Below are 16,393 nucleotides of genomic sequence, written 5' to 3' on the forward strand. Positions count from 1 at the left end.
ATGAATAAAGAAGGTGTCTTAGGAATGTTAAGGGGCCAAGCACAGGATCGGGCATGTGCCACAGTTATAAACCCAAAGAGAACTAGCAGAATTAACTACAAGGAGTCCATTACTTGAATACATAGTTATGTCAATATAAGAATCAGAAAAGACTGTACTTAACAAAAATAAAGTCTCAAACCAAAAATACCTTCATTATGTCAAGAGATGTGATCTACAAAATAATTAGTCACACTCTTAGATTGCCTCTGTTAACTATCTTCAACCTCAGATGGAAATAAAAGAAAAATGAAAGCTTTTCCAACCATAAATATAATAAGTAATTATATCTGTGCTTCTCATCCCTGTCAACCACAGGTCAACTACTGTTGACACCATCCACAATTCAACTCTTCAGTCCCCTTTCTTCTCTGATGGTTTTGTACTCACTGCTTTAAAGCCCCTTTTCCTTGGTTCATCTTATCAATAATCACCTTCCCAAAGAGTTCCAATGTAAACCCTGGAATTCCTTTTTCATAAATAACCTTCCCCATCACCTCAACTATTTTCTTGAACACCCCGTACCATGTCTCAACTAAAAGCTAGCTCTCCCCAGACAGACCATGTCATCTTAAAGCTACTTATTCTCCCACGACCCAAGATCCATGGCAGTAATTTAAACTACTATTCTATACCTCCTCACTGCTTTCCTAATCTCTTTCAAAAGCCCCTCTTGTGTTTACACTAATTCCTTTCAGCTATACCACTCAGCTGTAGTAAAGCAGAAATCCACTGTGGGTACTGGCATAACAACTCTCTTTAAGGGCTGCCCTCCCGACCCACAAAGATGGGGCCTAATAGCCATTTTACATGACATTACAAGATAACATCCTACTCCAGCCAAAGTTGATGGGAGCACGAATAACCCCTAACTCAATCTGAAGCCATCAGATTCTCTCTCCTGGTAATTTGGAATGGGGATTCCGAGACAAGCAGTTAGTCCCTGCATGTGGCTAAAATTATAACAGGTTACCTTAGAAGCTTTGAGACAGTTAATAATCTCCCAGGAAAGTCAGGAATCAGGAAGAGCCAATCTTGAGAGAAAGAGACAATGAGAACACTGATACAAACAAAGGGACAAAAGCAGAGATGCAATATTAACAAGAAAGAGCAGAAACTAGGTTCTAAGTAACTTTCCAGGTCCAGGTTCCAATATTGTCCTAAAATCTGGCACATTCCAGTGCCTGAGTTCCACCAATTTACTCATGAATAAGTACCCTTAATATTTAAGCCAGTTTAAGTTATTTTCTGCTATTTACAGCCAGAGAGTCTAAACTAGTAAAACCCTCTATCCTTTGTGTATTGAAAGATATTGCCCTACATTCATCAAAAAAAGTTGGTCTTTCTGACTATTCTAACCTCTATCATTATATTGGTAACATCAACATCCACTGAAATAACTCGACCTATTGTACAACCTTTACAATAGGTCATCACATTTTCAATGACCCTCATCTTTGTCCAACTGGAACATCCTGCTCCATGGCCACACCACAATCATTTCAAACCACTCTACCTTTTGATTCAATTCAACTCACATTGATTGAGTGCCGACAGCATTCTAAAACCAACATGTCACTATAAACTCTTTTACTGTCACTATGCTCACTTTTCAATTTCACCAAGACTAACAGTCCCTTCATTTCTCCTTTACACATTCTAACAGCACCCTCATCCTGACCTTATTTCCTATTCAGCCTAGAACCTATGGCTGATTACTTCAATTATTTTTCCTCTGATAGCCTCAGTGCCCCTTACCCTCTTGTTCTTCATCACACCCAAACTGAATTTCTCCAACCTCGAGTCAACCTACTGTTAGTCTTTTCCACTCCCACACATAGGCAGCTGAAACTTACTGAGGAAAAAATCACAATCTCAATTACATCTCCAGTACTAAGAAAGATATTTCCCTCCTATTGCTGAAGACCTATTACTCCAAAAACTGCATTTGACCTCCATTCCCTTGCACCTCCTCAGAAGTTTCTCTATCATTATTCCCCAAATCTTTACTTTCAACTTCATTGACTTCACTAGCTCCTTATCCACACTAATAAATATGCTTGAATTTATCCCATACTAAAAAGCCTTTTCTGACTATGTCTGCATCAATTACCCTTCTGCTCCTTTTTTTTTTATCATAACCAAGCCACTTGAATGAATAGTTTATGGTAGTGTGCAGAAAAGGGTTAACCTAACACTAGTGCTTGCAAAGTTGTCTCCTGAATGGCACCTGAGAACTTGACTTTTGGAGTGTTCTCAGTCAACTGATAAGGATGGCTCACCAAACCTAGATTACTTGTGCCAAAAATACAGTTTATGCTGAATAAACTTTTTCTTTCTGGGATCTTGGAATTTTGCTACATGCTGAGCAGAGAGTGCCTACATGACCGGCCATCAATAAAAATCTTGAGCAGTGAGAGTGTAATGAGCTTCCACGGAGAGAAACATCACAAATACATTGCTGCAGGAAGAGTGAGCTCAGGATGACCCCTCATGAGAAAAAGAGAGCATAAGAAAGCCTACACATTAACTCCCCCCAGACTCTACTTGTCTTTGTCTCTTATGATCAAGCTGTATATCCTTAGTACATTGCTGTATAAATCTGAGTTATGAGTACAACCATATGCTGAGTCCTGAGTTATTCTAATAAATCTCCAAAAGTGAGGGTGGTACAGGGAATCCCTAACACAACTCTGTCTCCACTTTCTCGCCTTCCATTAGCTTCTTAAAATTACCAGTCTGACCCAGCCCTACTGCACCACAGAAAATAATCCTCAGATAAATATTTTCTGTCCTCATTGAATTTTGTCCTCTCCGTGAAATCATACTGTTAAATTGCTCCCTTTATGTTAATTCTAAACTATTTCTCATATTTTACATTTCTTTTGTCTTTTCATTCTGCATGCTGGAAGGATTTCTTAGCTAGATCCTCTAGCCTGATAATTTCATTCTGCTACTCATCCCACATACTAAGTGGTTTTTTAATCTTATCATTTCCAAGATCTCTAATTTGTTCCTCTTCTTAATAGCCCGCTATTATTTTATGGATTGATAGCCTCTCTTGTCTTCTAAAGAAAGGTTCTATTTGCTTTCTCAAATAGAAAAATTTTAAATTTTTCCTTTCTTAGTATATCTAGTATTACTTTTATATAGGACTTAATTTTTACAATATATAATTTTTAGTATATATACTAAGTGTGTGTGTGTGTGTGTGTGTGTATATATATATATTATATATATGTATCTCCCCAGTATATATTCTTCTACACTAAGTTATTCTTCTATACTAAGTTTTCTGTGCATATGCACAGAAATAACCAAAAAGTGGAGAGCAACTGGCTTGGGAATGAAGAAATATTTTGCCTTTTAACTCTATATACTCCTAGATGTTTGCATTTATATTTTACAAAAAAAAAAAAAAACTAAGCTTTAAGTCATCTGGGTATGTTTTAAAGCTAAATAAATAAGTAAATAGGGAAAAATTATTCTAAAAAGACAACAATACCAGTGGTAGTATGAAAGTTGAAGGATTATAAGTTGTTTCTTTCATTTTCAAACTTTCTTTAATAAACTAAAGATTAATGTTCTTTAATCTTTAATATATTACTTATATGAGTAAAATATTTAATAATTTTAGGATTTACTAATTATGGTTTGAAAAAAGAAAAAACTACCAAAATGCATAAGGTTTTAGAATTTTTTTTTTCCTAATTCGGCCTTTGGAGGTATAAGCACAAATATTCTCAAAAGTCACCAACTCATAATAGAAATAAAGCCTAATTGCTTTCTCCAAAAAGAGAGAAAGAAGGTTTCGGCTTTTTTTTTTTGAGACAGCCTATCACTCTGTCACCTAGGTTGAAGTGCAGGTGAATGCAGTGACATGATCACAGCTCACTGACTGCAGCCTCAACCTCCCAGGCTCAATCAATCTGCCCACCTCAGCCTCATAAGTAGCTGCGATTACAAGCGCACACCACCATACCTGGCTAATTTTTTAATTTTTTGTAGATATGAGGTCTCACTACGTTGCCCAGGCTAGTCTCAAACTCCTGAGCTCAAGCAATCCTTCCACCTCGGCCTCCCAAAGTGCTGAGATTACAGGTGTGAGCAACTGCACCCGGCCTAATTAGACTAATCTTGTAGCCACAAAAAAAAAAGCTGGACAATGTTAAAGAATTCATTTGAAGACCTCAGAGAATTAGAAAGGCAATAAGGACTTGAAAGGCCAAAAACTTTGGCCTTCTGGGAAGGGAGCCCAGAGAGGTGAGCTAGACATCTTCTACAGCTTTTCCTTTCTAGTACTCTCCTCTAGAGGCACTGTTTCAAAAATGGTAGCTAAGACACTAAGAAGCTGAACAGAAATTTCAGCAATATCACAGGAATGGGAAATAAAAGCTGGAGTTACAGGTCTTCAAGTGGGAGGAGTCCAATTTAATTCCCCACACTTTCAATGAAGATCCTCACAGGCTATAGGAATAAGAGCAGAGCAAAAATAGACCAGTGCCCCAAAACTGAAGTCTAGTTTCTAACAGCTCAATCCTTAATTAAGATATTCTGCTCCTAATTCTCTATAGAAGCAAAAGTAAATCCTCTCTAAAGAAAGATAACATGACCAGAGCCTCAAATTATTTCCATAATTTTTCATAAACAATGTCTAGTATTCAATCAAAAATACTCAAATATGCAAAAAAAAAACTATAATTGACATCAAAAGGACACGAGAAGAAAAACTTAAAAAAAGATCCACAGGAGACCCACATATTAGTTTTATTTTTTATCTGACTTTTTAAAAACTGGTTTTAATATTTTCAAAAACTGAAATGACAAGATGAAGAATTCCAGCAGAGAACTGAAAATCATTTTTTAAAAAATCAAATGGAAATTCCAGGAGTGAAAGTAAAGTAACTAAAATTAAGTAGTCAATGGTTGAGTTTAACAGCAGCTTAGACAAAGCTTAATGAGGACATTAGTAAAAGCCAAGATAGGTCAGAAGAAAATATCCAAAGTAGGCTGACGCCTGTAATCCCAGCACTTTGGGAGGTTGAGGCGGGTGGGTCACCTGAGGTCAGGAGATCCACACAAGCCTGGCCAACACGGTGAAACCCCATCTCTACTAAAAATACAAAAATTGGCCAGGCGTAGTGGCATGTGCCAGTAGTCCCAGCTACTCAGGAGGCTGAGGCAGGAGAATCGCCTGAACCCAGGAGGCAGAGGTTGCAATGAGCTGAGATTGCACCACTGCACTCCAGCTTGGGCCACAGAGATAGACTCTGTCTCAAAATAAATAAATAAAAAGAAAAAAAAAAACAAGAAAATATCCAAACTAAAAAATAAACAAAAAGATAAAGAATATAAAAAAGAACACAGGAAACAGTTTTTAAAAAAAAAAAAAATTTTTTAGGCCAGGCACGATGGCTCACACCTATAATCCTAGCTCTCTGGGAGGCAGAGGCGGGTGGATCACCTGAGGTCAGGAGTTTGAGACCAGCTTGGCCAACATGGTGAAACCCTGTCTCTACTAAAAATACAAAAATTAGCTGGGTGTGGTGGTGCACACCTGTAATCCTAGCTACTTGGGAGGCTGAGGCAGGAGACTCGCTTGAACCCGGGAGGCCGAGCTTGCAGTGAGCCAAGATCGCAACACTGCACTCTAGCCTGGGTGACAGAGCTAGACTGTCTCCAGAAAAGAAAAAAGAAAAAAAAAAAATTTAAAGGCCTACTGGTATTAGGTTGAGCTCCAGAAGAAAGAACAAATGGATCTGAAACAATACTTAAAAAGATAACAGCCAAAAATTGTCTAAAATAAATTAGGAAAACAACTCCAACCATATATTTAAGAATCCCTACATACACCATGCAAGATAAATACAAAGAAAACCACAAGTAGAAATATCATGGTAAAATTGCTGAAAATCAAAAACAATAAGAAATTACCTTCAAACAAGCAACAAGGTAGCTAACTTCTCAACAGAAATAAATTCTGGAATGAAATACTCAAAGTGCTAGAAAAAAAATAACTGTCAAGCACCCTGATTTTTTTTTTTTTTTTTTTTTTTTGAGATGGAGTCTCACTCTGTCGCCCAGGCTGTAGTGCAGTGGCGTGATCTCAGCTCACTGCAACCTCCGCCTCCCGGGTTCAAGCAATTCTCCTGCCTCAGCCTCCCAAGTAGCTGGGATTACAGGCACCTGCCACTACGCCCAGCTAATTTTTTTGTATTTTTAGTAGAGACGGGGTTTCACCACATTGTCCAGGCTGCTCTCGAACTCCTGACACCATGATTCGCCCGCCTCAGTGCTGGGATTTCAGGCGTGGGCCACTGCGCCCGGCTAACCACCCTGATTTTTATACTCAGAAGAAACATTCTTCAAAATGATGTCAAAAAAGACAATTTCACACAAATACTAAAAGAATGTGCAACAGCATACCCACATAGAAGGAAATACTACAGGAAGCTCTCCAGTTAGAAGGAAAACTATCCAAAATGGAACCACAAAAATACATGAAAGAAAGAGCAGTAGAAAGGGTAAATATGTGGGTATATCTAACCAATAATAACTGTATAAAAATGCCATGGCCGGGCATGGTGGCACACACCTGTAGTCACAGCTACTCAGGAGGCTGCGATGAGAGGACAGCTTGAGCCCAGAAATTCAAAGTACAGTGAGCTACAATCACACCACTGCACTCCAGCCTGGATGACCAAGTGAGATCCTATCTCTTTAAAAAAAATAAAAATAAAAATAAAAATAAAAGGTCTCATCATGGGGTTTAAGATATACATAGAATTAAAATACACAATACCAAAACAGATAGGAAGAAGTAAATGGAATAAAAGATTGTAAAATTCTTGGCCAAGCGCAGTGGCTCAGCTCACACCTATAATCCTACTACTTTGGGAGGCTAAGGCAGGAAGATTACTTTAGGCCAGGAGTTGAAGACTATCCCTGCCAAAATAGCAAGGCGTTGTCTCTACAAAAAAAATAATAAAATTAGCAGGGTATGGTGGCACAGACCTGTAATCACAGATACTTGGGAGGCTTAGGTGGGAGGATCCCTTGACCCCAGGGATCTAAAGCTGCAATGAGCTATGAACAAGCCAGTGTACTCCAGCCTGACTGACAGAGTGACACCCTGTCTCAAAAAATAAACAAATAAGATTTTGGCATTGTCTAAAAAGTGACAAAAGTACTAATATATACCAGCCTTTAAAAAGTCAAAGATGTATAGTGAAATCTTTTTTTTTTTTGAGACATTGTCTCGCTCTGTTGCCCACGCTGGAGTGCAGTGGCGCAATCTCGGCTCACTGCAACCTCTGCCTCTGGGGTTCACGCCATTCTCCTGCCTCGGCCTCCAGAGTAGCTGGGACTACAGGCACCCGCCACCACGCCCGGCTAATTTTTTGTATTTTTAGTAGAGACGGGGTTTCACGTGTTAGCCAGGATGGTCTTGATCTCCTGACCTCACGATCCACCCACCTCGGCCTCCCAAAGTGCTGGGATTACAGGCGTGAGCCACCACACCTGGCCATGAAATCTTGAGTAACTAATAAAAGAACAGTAAAGGAATGTATGGTCAACAAGCAATGGGTTGGGGTGATAGAAAAATAAAAGCAACCATAAAGAAGGCAAGAAAGGAACATACCACTAGTGGCACAAAAAAAGAGTAAGACAATTTGAACCTAATCTTTACATGAAATGTACATGGACTAAATAATAAGGCAAAAACTGTTGTCTGAATAAATGAAACCCAGCAACATGGTGCTTGTAAGAGACACACTGTAGTAGTCCCAGCAACTCAGGAGGGTGAGGTAGAAGGATCACTGAGCCCAGGGAGGTCAAGGCTGGGCTGCCACTAGTGAGCCATAATCATGCCACCACACTCCTGCCTGGGCAACAGAGTTGAGACCCTGTCTCCAAAAACAAACAAACAAAACCTATATTTTATGCTATGCTGCTTGTTGAAGTTTCCTTAGAATGTGATTGTTATTTTTCTAGATAGTGTGACTCAGTAATTTCAGATATCTAAATCCAGGAAATAATAAATCAGACTAAAATAATAAATTACTTTTGAAATAATTTCTATGTTTTGAAGCAATTTACACTTTTCAGTGTCCTTATAGTCTTGAAATTTAAAATGTGTAAATACAATTAAAACATTGTTTTACAAACAAAAAAAAAATTTTTAAGCCAAAAATAACTTACATGGTTTACATAAACTAACAAAGCATTTACTTCCTTGCCTGTGAACCATGCCTACTAATAAATGAGTCGTGGTGTATACCACTCAACCATAATACACCAGGAACCTTAATTAATAATTTCATTAACACAATTACCTCCATACTTTCCCTAACTTTTCCCTTTGGCCTATATCATATACTTGTGTGTGTACAAGTACAACCAATACTTTTCCTCTCAACAGTTCCCCTATCCTCCAGTAAAAGAAGATAACTCCTCATATTTATGGTTAGCTCTTTTATTTCTAGAAGATTATTAAAGGTTGGCTAGAGAAGTGAGAGTCTTCTTGATTTAATTTTATGGAAACCATGAAAGCATCACCCATGGAGGGGGATGCAGAATTCATATGTAAAGTTATTTTAATTATGTGACAATTTTGCAAAGCATTAGTAAAAATATTCACTAGGTATTTAGTTGAAATCTCACAATACTTTGTAAAGAAATAGTAAGTTCTCAATCTAATATCTAAAAGTTCTTTTAGATAGTATCTAATATCTAAAAGTTCTTTTAGATATCTAATATCTAAAGACATAAGAAACAAAAACAGGAAAAATTTACGTAACTGCAATTTTTCTCTTTGAAAAGACAGACTCGTGGCTATTAAGAACCTTTAAAGGCCAAGCACAGTGGCTAATGCCAGTAATCCCAACACTTTGGGAGACCAAGGTAGGAGGATCACTTGAGCCCAGGAGTTCAAACCCAGACTGGTCAACAAAGTGAGATCCTTCTCTACAGAAAATGTAAAAGTTAAAAATTAGCCAGTTGCGTTGGCACATATCTACAGTCCCAGCTACTCAGGAGGCTGAGGTGGGAGGATCACCTGAGCCCAGAAGGTCAAGGCTGCCACTGCACTCCAGCCTGGGCAACAGAGCAAAACCTTGTCTCCAAAAAAAGAAATTTTTTTAGAAAGGGCTAGGATGAATCATCCGACAAACCTAGCTAAAGAAACATGGCCAATATTCCATTTTTATAAATCTCAATAAGCTTGCAGAAGAAGAAAAAAAAACCTATTATAATATTTTTAAACATTACCAGTTTTAACCGTTCTTTTCTCCTTTTGCCAAAAGAAGCACTTGACCCAGGTTCTGATTCCTTCTTTCCATCCTCATCCTCATCTTCGTCTTCATCATCCTCAAAACACCAATCTGGCAATAGAGGTGGGGGTGGTGCTTCCTCTATGTCACCATACCGACGAAAAAGTTCCTTCAAATAATCACCCTTGTAGATACCTGGTGGTCTGGCTTGGGCAAAAGTAGCAACTGCTGCTTCGATACTATGGGAAACAAACACCATGCAATTTCCTCGCTATCCTCTATTTATGCAGGCTTATCAAAAACTCACTTATATTCAAGGCTCCATATAAAGTACAACAGAAGTTTATAAAATGGGCAAATCACAACCCTCACCCTCAAGTCATTCAATCTATTAAGGGACAAATTCATTCTGAAAAGGTTTTAATATAAGGTATTCTGAAAATTCTGAAATTCTAAAAATAAATTGCTATGAGTATATAGTAGAGACCTAGATAGGATCTGTGAAGAATTTAAAGTCTTGAAGGTTGAGGTCTGACTCTGCAGGAAAACATCAGTCAAAAAAACAACAATGTGAGCAAAAGTAAAAGCATATTGATTTTACAGGAACTTTCAACAGATCCAGGCACTAAGAGTCTAGATCATCAAAGAGAGGATAAGCATAGGCTAAATCTGACATAGGAAACTGAGATCATTGTGGAGAACATCTGAATGGTCAGACCTAGAAAGTACATGCAGTACAGAACCACCAACAATGCATACTGCAAAATTCAAAATCAATGTGTACTTCATCTGATTATATTCAAAAAAGGACCTACTATGTGAAAGTCTTTGTAAACATAAATAATGATGCTCCCTCAGTCAACAAGAAAATTCAGTTAGTAATATATTCTCTTAAGAATATTGGGTACTAAAGTCATAATCTCTCAGGATCTAAAAACACACTTCAAAAATAACAGATGCTCAATAAAGACATGTTGATTGGCTTAAATGGAGTAACACTCTCCCAAAAATAGTAAAATACAAAATATTGGAAGAATCTGTCTCTGATAATTCTGTAAGAGGTGAAAAAAAATCTGAAAAGTAAATATACAGTTTATGAAATTCATAAGCACTCAAAGTGTTTTGCAGGTTAATGCAAAACACCTGGCTGGGTGTGGTGGCTCATGCCTGTAATCCCAACATTTTGGGAGGCCAAGGGTGGAAGATAACTTGAGCGCAGGAATTCAAGATCAGCCTGGGTAACATATGGAGACCTCCTCACTAGACAAAAAAGAAAAAATTAGCCAGGCACGGGTGGCACACACTTGTGGTCCCAGCTACTTGAGAGGCTGAGGTGGGAGGATTGCTTGATCCCGAGAGGTGAATGCTGCAACAAGCCATGATCACACCACTACACTCCAGCCTGGATGACAGAGGAAACCTTGTCTCAAAGAACAAAACAAAACATACATATACACACATACACACATTCACACACACCAAGTAATGGTAGTATAAAGATTAACCATATCTAAAATGAAAAGCAGTTCAAATTACATTAATCATGAGTTCACCAAAAACTTGACAATACAAAATTCTGCAACTAAAATATCAATAAAATTTTTTATTACAAAATACATCTTCCATTATAACAAGATACAAATACCTCCAATCCATTTTCTCCACCAAAAAGGCACATATGAGGAAACCAGTGCGATTGAAGCCATGAGTACAATGAACACCTAGAAAATAAAGTAGCTTTGGTTAAAATTAACAAATCACTGCAGAGGCCACATTTACTTTAAAATTCCAACCTGCAATCAAAACATTTCAGCTAGTTTATAAAATAATTACATTTTTTAATTTTTTAACTTGAAACACCCTTATAACTTGAAAACTTGTCAGTTTAAATTGCTTAGAATCTAATTTATAGCTAGCTAGAAGTTTAAGTGTAATATACAGGTTTATTGATGTAAAACTGTCTCTACTGTTTAACAAGTTCTCCTAAAGCTAGAAGATTCCAAGCATTTCAAATAAGGAGGTATTTCCATCAAACACACAACTCAAAAGGACACATAAAACACATACACACAAGATCCTTCTGACCCTCAAACTTTAAATTTCTCTAGTAGAAAAAAACGGTCCTCTTCATGATCAATGGCATATATTTGCAAAATAGTCAAATCCTATTTTCTAAAATCCAGAAACTAGAACACAGCAAATAAACTAATAGAAATATAAATTCATATGGGGCCTGATACTAATTAAATATAATCAATAAAAGTGACTAGCTACAGAAAATAATTAACTGATAGATACATAGTACAATAAAAATTAAGTTACCTTGAAGCTCTCTAGAAACCAACTAACTGTATTTTCAAGTTAGGTTATAATCTTTCTAAATAAATTTTTAGAAGAAAGAAACCAGCTAGGAAAGGAAATTTATTTTCTCAAACTCTTTTTCAGAACATATTCAAGATCATTTTAACTACTGATATGGTTTGGCTCTGTGTCCCCGCCCAAATCTCATCTCAATTTGTAATCCCCACAATCCCCATGAGGGAGGGATCTGGTGGGAGGTGACTGAATCATGGAGGTGGTTTCCCCCATCCTGTTCTTGTGATAGTGAGTGAGTTCTCATGAGATCTGATGGTTTTGTAAGTGTTTGACAGTTCCTCCTTCACATGCCCCTCTCTCTCTTCTCACCACTTAAGACGTGCCTGTTTCCCCTTCCACTAAGTTTTCTGAGGCCTCCCCAGGCATGCAGAACTGTGAGTCCATTAAATTTCCTTCCTTCATAAATTACCCAGTCTCGAGTAGTATCTTTATAACAGTGTGAGAACAGACAAATATAACTAGTTTGATAATAGTAACTAAAACATGACAATATTGCTGACTCTCCTACAGTCTTCAAAATGAAGCTTTTCCTGTTATTTCTATTTAATTAAAGGATATCCTAATATTTAAGCTGTATCTTTTGGTTTTTTTGTTTTTTTTTTTTAGATACAGGATCTCACTCTGTCAACCAGGCTGGAGTTCAGTGGCATGATCAGGTTCCACAGCCTTGACCTCCTGGGCTCAAGTGATCCTCCCACCTCAACCTCCAGAGTAGCTGGAACTACAGGCTCACACCACCATCCCCAGCTATTTTTTTTTTTTTTTTATGGTGAAGATAGGGTCTCACTATGTTGCTCAGGCTGGTCTCAAACTCATGGGATCAAGCAATCCTCTCACTTCAGCCTCCCAAAGTCTGGGATTACAGGCATGAGCCACAATGCCCAGCCTGTATCTTTCTAATATTACCTTCTACAAATTATTCTTCTCTGTATATATAGATCATACTGATATAGTGCAACTAAGATCAAATATAGAAATAAACTAGCTAGATTTACAAAACTTCTAGAAGAAAATACAGGAGTAAATCTTTGCAAGCTTGGAGTAGAAAAGGTTTCTTAGATAAAACACAAAAAGCATAAAATGAAGAAAAATATTGATAAATTAGACTATTTCAAAATAGTAAGGGTTTGCTCTTTGAAAGACATCATTAAGAAATTAAAAAAGAGTTCTAGGCAAGACGGCCAACTACCTACAGCTGAAAAACGCCTCTTCCATGAAAAGGAACCAAAATATCAAGTAAGGCACCATACTTTGAACCACCAAAACTTGACAACACAAAATCCTGCAACTTTGAACAGATCTTTTGAGAGAAAACACTGAAAGCCAATAGAGAGGCAATGCAGACAGTGTTTGAAGAGGGAAGAAGTGAGGCAGACTGCTTGGAGTAACTAGGCACCAGGACTGGCCCCCAGTTCCAGTCTGGACCTAAGGGAGGGCTGAGTAAAGGAATCCTGGGGTACCACACTCCCACCACGGTCCTCTGGGATCCTAGCTACAAGATTCTAGCCATGAGCCGCACAGACCATGGTGCAACTGCAGCAAAACACCACCATAGGGCCCATCCTCCAAGGCTCTCCAGCTTGTACTGAGTGGCTGCAGGTCCTGCTATCTGCAGGGCAAAAAGAGTAAGACTGCCACTGCCATAGGACTGGAGTGTATCTGATCCACATGCCCCTTTGCCTGCCAACTCTTCAAAGACTGCCTGCCTGGCTGCTCCTGCAAGACAATGCCCACATAACAGCCTCCACTTCCCTGCCTGAGTGTTCTGCTGGCAGCCTGCTGGCTGATCCCAAGGGGCCAGAGGACAAATGTGCAGGCCTGGTCCCACTTCCCCAGGACTCAAGCACACTGCCCAGGAGTATTGAGCTAAGCTCTGTGGCCTGAGCTTGGGCAGGAAAGGAGCCTTCACTTTCAGAATACAGAGAAGAGTGTGGCATGGAAACTAGGCATCCTCTCTTCAGAAGACCAGTCCAGGATGGGTGTGGCCTGACAGCCAGCCAAGGTTTCTTCCCCAGGAAGCTCCATGGCTTGGAGCATCTGAAATGGCTCAACAAACTGGGCACACAGGGCTTTTGAGACAAGCCTGGCCAGTCTGATTGCACCTGCTCCTGGGACAGACATCAGACAGAGAACAACCAGGTCAGGGGGGTGCAAGTTGTGAGGGCCACACAGCCATCGGCTGGGCTGCAAACCCCGGGCCATGGTCACTATACTGGCTACACACACACACGGTGCCACTTCCCTGCCTGAGGATCTACCACCCTTGCTTGACCCACTGCATTACCAGACCACCTGCAGACATACCCCACAACCCACTCTTACTGACAAGCACAGGGGACTGGTAGGTCCCTAAGGAGTTTCAGGTCTCCTGGTGGCCTAACCCTTGGCTTGAATCACATCTAAGGGAGCAGGAAGAGAAGCCCACCAAAGCCCCACACAGAGCAAAGGAAACAAGAGACAGTGCCAGTAGCTGAGGGGGATACCACCAAGGCTTAAGAACAGACTTGGAGAGAAAGTCATCTCTTACCCCCTGCCTCCTCTCTCCAGAGCACTGCTGAGGACACAATGAAATACAAAGGGAGCATGTGCAGCTGTGTAAGAGCCTATCTGCCCTTATGTTTAAGCACCAACTGCAGCTTGAATTACACAGCAAAACAAAATACACTGCTTCAACATGCAAAGCCTGTGAAGCCCTCATAGAAACCTATCTACAACCAAGGAACCCATACAGAGCCTTGGCCCTCTGAAAGCACCCAGAAATGAAGCCAACTGACTATACACAACATATACCACCATCAAACTCTCAAGGGAAAAAAGAATATTAAAAAAAAAAAAAAAAAAAACCCCATTCAATCAACAGCAAATTCAAAATGAAAAAGAAGCAGTTCCCTCAGACAGGAAGTAATCAGTGCAAGAACTCTGGCAATTCAAAAAGTTACAGTGTTTTGTTATTTCCAAAGGATTGCATATACTCCCTAGCAATGGATCCCAACCAGAATGAAATGTCTGAAATTATAGACACAGAATTCAGAATATGGATGGCAAGGAAGCTCAATAAGACCCAAGAGAAGGTTGAAACCCAATCCAAGGAAGTCAGAAAAACAATCCAAGATTTGGAATATAACATAGCTATACTAAGGAAGAACCAATCTGAAATTCAATTCACCACAGGAATTTCAAAATACAATTAAAAACCTTAACAACCGGCCTTATAAGAGATGCTTAACAACAGACTAAACCAAGCAGAGGAAAGAATCTCAGAGCTTGAAGACCAATCCTTTGAAGCAACTGAGTCAGACAAAAATAAAGAAAAAGAATCTTCAACAAATGAACAAAGCCTCTGAGAAATAATAGGATTACATAAAGTGACCAAACCTACAACCCACGGCATTCCTGAGAAGAAAGAGTAAGCATCATGAAAGACATATTTGAGGATATAATCCACAAAAATGTCTCCAAAGTTGCTAGACAGGTCAACATGCTAATATAAGAAACTCAGAAAACCCCTGTAAGGTACTATACAAAACGACCATCATCAAGGCAGAGTCATCAGACTTTCCAAGGTCAATGTAAAAGAAAAAAATCTTAAAGGCAACTAGAAAAAGAGTCATATCACCCATAAAGGGAACCTCATTAGGCTAATAGCAGACTTCTCAGTAGAAATCTTATAAGCCAGAAGAGACTGGGGGCCTATATTTAGCATCCTAGGAGAAATTCCAGCCACAAATTCCATATCCCAGCAAATTAAGCTTCATAAGCGAAGGAGAAATAAAATCTTTGCAGGATTAGCAATTGCTAAGCGAATCTGTTACCACTAGACTGGCCTTACAAGAGATGCTTATGGGAGTTCTAAACATGGAAACAAAAACAGTATCTGCTACAAAAATACACGTAAGTACACAGCCCACAGACCCTATAAAACAACTACACAATCAGGGCCACAAAGCAACCAGCCAACAGCACCTCCACAGGAAAAAAATCTCACGTATCATTAACCTTGAATGTAAACAGTCTAAACACTCCACTTAAAAGACACAGGGTGGCAACTTGAATTTAAAAATAAAAAAAATTTAAAAAGACCCAACACTCTGCTATCTTCAAGAAACCAACTCACACCCCCAGCCTCAAAGTAAAGGGATGGAGAAAGATCTATCATGCAAATGAAAAACAAAAAAGAGCAGGGGTTGCTATTCTTGTTTCAGATAAATAAACTTTAAACCAACAACAATAAAAAAGGGCAAAGAAGATCATTACATGATAAAAAGTTCAATTCAACAAGAAGACTTAACTATCCTAAATGTATATACACCCAATATTGTAGCACGCAGATTCATAAAACAAGAACTTCCAGATGGGTAATAAAGCAAGTCTCAATAAATTTTTTTTTAAAAAATCTTAATCATGCCAAGTACGCGCTTGGACCACAGTGAAATAAAAATAGAAATCAATACCAAGATAAACTCTCAAAACCACACAATTACATGGAAACGAAACAACTTCCTCCTGGATGACTTTTGGTCAAACAACAAAATTAAGAAAGAAAACAAAAATTCTTTGAAACAAATGAAAGCAGAGGTAAAATACACCAAAATCTCCGATATGCAGCAAAATTAGTGTTTAAAGGAAAATTCACAGCACTAAATGCCTACATCAAGAAGATAGAAATGGCTGGAGGCAGTGGCTCATGCCTGTACTTCTTGCCCTCT

The 16,393-nt window shown here is 38.8% G+C and overlaps 1 protein-coding gene across 3 annotated transcripts in view; it reads right to left on the reverse strand.

Annotated features, from left to right (window-relative positions):
* The window catches only part of RNGTT (RNA guanylyltransferase and 5'-phosphatase), a 358,579-nt gene that overhangs the window by 288,701 nt on the left and 53,485 nt on the right, over positions 1–16,393 (reverse strand). For all 3 annotated transcript variants that reach the window (XM_054491099.2, XM_063666408.1, XM_063666409.1), the window contains exons 5-6: positions 10,957–11,032; positions 9,310–9,550 (exon numbers count right to left, since the gene is read on the reverse strand). In XM_054491099.2, the coding sequence (XP_054347074.1) occupies positions 9,310–9,550; positions 10,957–11,032 (317 nt within the window). The remainder of the gene's footprint in view (positions 1–9,309; positions 9,551–10,956; positions 11,033–16,393) is intronic.

This window comes from Pongo pygmaeus, chromosome 5 (genome assembly GCF_028885625.2).
Source record: "Pongo pygmaeus isolate AG05252 chromosome 5, NHGRI_mPonPyg2-v2.0_pri, whole genome shotgun sequence".
NCBI classification, from domain to species: domain Eukaryota; kingdom Metazoa; phylum Chordata; class Mammalia; order Primates; family Hominidae; genus Pongo; species Pongo pygmaeus.